This window comes from Ascaphus truei, chromosome 4 (genome assembly GCF_040206685.1).
Source record: "Ascaphus truei isolate aAscTru1 chromosome 4, aAscTru1.hap1, whole genome shotgun sequence".
Lineage (NCBI taxonomy): Eukaryota > Metazoa > Chordata > Amphibia > Anura > Ascaphidae > Ascaphus > Ascaphus truei.
Window position 1 is genome coordinate 269,649,763 of NC_134486.1, and position 4,375 is coordinate 269,654,137.

General features: G+C 53.6%; 1 protein-coding gene across 1 annotated transcript; it reads right to left on the bottom strand.

Moving 5' to 3' along the window:
- Positions 1–788: 788 nt before the first annotated feature.
- Positions 789–2,015, bottom strand: LOC142492377 (paraneoplastic antigen Ma1 homolog). The gene has a single exon (XM_075595024.1). The coding sequence runs from the start codon at positions 2,013–2,015 to the stop codon at positions 789–791; it is 1,227 nt and encodes a 408-aa protein (XP_075451139.1).
- Positions 2,016–4,375: the final 2,360 nt, after the last annotated feature.

A 4,375-nucleotide genomic window follows, 5' to 3' on the forward strand; every position in this document is an offset into this window, starting at 1 on the left:
CCTCGCCGTACATCTTCCCCTGGGGTACTCTCTAGCGAGAACTGCTGGTCTTCGGCTAGGCGCTCCGCATAGGCACACCAAGCAGGGATTCTTTGCGTTTCTCCTGGGAAGAGTCGTATCAACCTCCTCCGTCTGCAGAACAACAGCCTGTAGTCTTCCGAGTGAGAGGGGGCGGGGCTGGGTCTACTTGAACCAATTGCAGCTGCAGGCTTGACATGGGGAGTTCTTTAGTCTCGTGTAGATAGGCCCGGATGACCGCTTGCACAATATCAGCATTGGTGCCGAGTATGATGGGGTACTTGGGGGGTCTCTGGGTTCCGGACACACCAAGCCGTCTACCTTCATGGGGTGAGATTTTCCCGTGTTGAGCTGGTGTATTTCCAGGTCCACGGTCACTAAACCATCGATGGGGTAGTCGTCATTGCTTAGCCCGCGTACCTTGATATGGTCAGCCGGTCGCAGCGGCCGCTTTTGAAGATGACGATCATATAATCCTCTGTATATGATGGTGACTTGGGATCCGGTGTCTAGGAGTGCAGAGGAGTAGATTCCATCCACTAGTACCCGGATCAACGCTACAGGACCCACCCAGCTACCATCTGTGGCCGGTTCTTCTCTTCCGGAGGGGGTCTCGGCCTTGTCAGTATCTGTCGCATACACCCCGCAGACCATAGCCTGGGGCGGGAACTTCTTGGGGGAGGGACTCCGGTGTCGAGAATCGCCCAGGCGACAGTCGAGGGACAGATGCCCCCTCTTCCCACATTTGTAGCATGACATATCTCTGGGGGTCACACGGCGATCAGGCGGAGGTGACGACCGACCCGCGTAAGGCAGGTTCTCTGGGCCAGGTTTGTACGGGGGTTCCTCTTCTTTTCATTACTTCCTTTGGTTTTAGTACTGCCACTAGTTTTCGGTTTCTGATGGGAGTGCAGCATTAGATGCGTCTCGTGCTTTTTCATCTGTTGCAGGAGTTGGATGAACGAAGGGGTGGGTCCGCGTGTGAGGCGATCACGAATCATGCTGGCTATTGGGTGAGTAGGGCTCGACCCGCGGAGGTACTGTTTACGGAGATATTCATCCATCTGTGAGGGCAGCACATGTTTATAATGCAGCAACAGTCCGAGAGATATTTGCACGCGGTGTATATAGGCAGACAGCTCCTCCCCCTCCCTTTGATTTATGGCACAGTACTTGGCCCACAAAGCACCATCATCTTCGGTCGCGCTATAGGCCTCGGCCAGGAACTCTATCATCAAGCGAGAGGTTAGGTCGGGGTATTGCTCGCGGTATATAGCGATCAGGGTGGCAGCGGGAGGCCGCAGGCACTCCATGAGTCTCTGTCTTTTTACCACATCGGTGCACGACCATACTTCCATTACTCCCCGCGTGTGTTCCTTCCAAGTTTCTACCCCATCTTCCCCGGTAGGTACAGGGAGGGTCCCTGAGAAGGCTTTTAGCTTCCTGTAGTTCTGGGCGTGGGTGGCTAACGTAAGCGCTTCGACTAGTGGGCGTAAACTGTGGGGGCCGGATAACATGTCTATCTTGTCATTTAGTTTCTGCAGCATATTACTACTCCCTCCGGCCTCAGCGGAGGCGCTTGACCCTAGATAACTAGACGCGGACTGGCAACTACCGACGTCGCTCGCGGCATAGTAAGCAAAGGGGAGAGTGGGGTCTTCCTCATCCAGCGGACGTACGAGGGGGTCTCGGAGGGGGTAGACAAGCAGACTACCGCCAGGCGGTACATCGGGCAGGGCCAGAGATTGAGGAACGGCAGGATCGAGCGTTACCAGGATGCGCCGACAGTCTACAAGCAAGGTATTCCATTTAGAGTCGCGATCGACCAGTACATCTACCAGGCGAACTTTGGCAAAACTCAGGAGTTGTCGCAAGGCCGTCTGTAAAGTCTCTAAGGGTAAGGCTATGGGCACTCGGGCCAGCGCTACGGCGCGACGGGTAGGAGTGCGCACTTGGCGGTCCCAGTCGTGTATCTCGTGACGGGTAGGCAGAGCCATGGTGAAAACAATATAGGTTCGAGGGGCACCCCAGGTCTAAGATCTCAGCAGCGCCTCCAAATGTAACCCTGCTTCCTATCGCTAGCAAGCCGCTACTATGTGCTGTGTCACCTGTAGGCTCACAGGGCCTAAGTCTCTGCCACGGAGAGCCTGGGGTTACTCGTGAAAAACTATATTGGTTGCAGCGCCTCCACCTGCGATGGCTCCCACCAGAGGGGGAGTGGTTCCTCGCAGGAAATATATATAGATCACTCCACAACGTAGGTAACACAATCAATGACTTTACTTGCATGAAATTGTACACATATGCACACATATATATCAACTGGGGTCCCTCCCTAGAGGAGACCGTATATAACACGCCACGGCGGGCGCCAACACTATCTTGCGCCACGGCGGGCGACAACACTATTATGCGCCTCGGCGGAGACCAACACTTCCCTGAACCCTCCACCGGGTGATCCCACCCCGTGTCCGATCCTTAACGGATTAGTCCTCCCGCTCAACCGTGAGCAACTAAATGTGTGTGTGGGTGACTGCGCAGCCAATGTGTCCCGAGTGAAAGAATGGTACCATTGGTGCACTTGTTGAAATACCTGCCGGGCACTCAAGTGCCCGGGACTGCTACGTTCTTCACAAAGGGTCTCCGCACGTCGACACCGTTCTTGCTCTCTCTCTCTCTGGCCCGGGGCGATCCCACCCGGGCTCCGGCAACAACCAGCGGGGTCTGAGCCCAGACCTCCCACTCGATAGGGTAGTCCCGATCAAGGTCTAACGATACTATGGGAACAGGAACCTCACTATGGCGATCCCTCGTTCAGCTTGTCTCTACCGTGACTCAGGGCTAAACTGGGCCTGGGCACACGGCCTGCGCCGTGGCGGATTAACCTCCTCTACACAGACACTCCGTCTCCTCTTCTCTCCAGCCAGCTCTAGCTCCACGTGCGCGCAACCACCTCCTTATATCTCCTCAGCCTCCTCAGCCCATTGGCTCACTCTCTCTCCTGACCCTCCCTAGAGGCTGCTGGGTCAAGGATCTGCTCCCTCCCGCCAATTAGCACTCTCCTCCTCCGCGGGCCTTTGCAACTCACTGTGTGCAGGTGCAACCGCCCGCTCTAGCAGGGTGAATCAGGGGTCACGGCTATACCTGCATATAGTTTTTTCTGTCCTACAGCTGAGAGTAGTTTTTGTTGTTACATTAGAAGGTTCACCTGCACTGTGGTAGTGCAGTTAAAGCCAGGGGGGTCTAAGCCCTTCTTTGTCCATAAAGCCTAATGTTTAAAACCCGGCAATCCCTGCAGAGACATTTCAGATGTAGTGGGTTTGTGGCAGCATCTGGTGAGAAGGTTTGAAGGCCTGGGCCACCATGTTTGAGCATGCACTTACTGTTTCTTGGCTGCCAACTATTGCTGTCTGCTATTGTTGCCAAGTGTTGCTGCCTACTATTACTGCCTTCTTTGTTTATAGTGCTGCTTGGGGCAGTTGGTTGATGTTATTATATATTATCCTGTCAATCTCTTGAAGTTAAAAGTTAAAAGTTATTAGAGAAGCACTGAAGTACTTTCAGGCACGGATAAATATAAAAATGTAAAAAATAAATAATCAGACAATGTACATCAGGGTAATACATACACAAACAAGGAGGTACAAGAAGCAGAAGACTGATGAGAGAAGCAAATTCCATTTTAAATTGGGCAAAAGGTCGCTTAGCCCCCCCAATTTGCGCACACTGCATTACAACACACACTCTCTCAATCAATCAATCACCACATACACACACTCACCACATACACTCAATCAATCACCACACACACACACACACACACACACACACACACACACTCACCACATACACTCAATCAATCACCACACACACACACACTCAATCCCCCCCCACACATACAATCCCCATACACACACACTCAATCCCCATACACACACACTCAATCCCCCCCCCACACACACACTCAATCCCCACACACACTCAATCCACCCACACACAATCCCCCCCCACACACACACACACTCAATCCCCCCACACACACACACAATCCCCCCACATACACACTCAATCCCCCACACACAATCCCCCCCACACACACACTCAATCCCCCCCCACACACACAATTCCCCCCACACACACAAACTCAATCCACACACACACACACACACACACATTTTCTCCTGGGGGGGCGACATGCTCCGATCCCCCAACCCCCCATGCTGCTGAAAATTGGTGCGGGAAGCAGACAGGAAGAGAAGGAGGGGCTGTCTGTGTGCAGAGAGAAGCCCCGCCCCCTCTGCAAGACACAGACACATAGAAGCAGCAGCACGGAGCTTCTGGCCGCCCGTGCACAGCT

Bases quoted from the DNA above. Each gene is read 5' to 3' on its own strand.
- LOC142492377 (XM_075595024.1), bottom strand. From the start codon at position 2,015: ATGGCTCTGCCTACCCGTCACGAGATACACGACTGGGACCGCCAAGTG.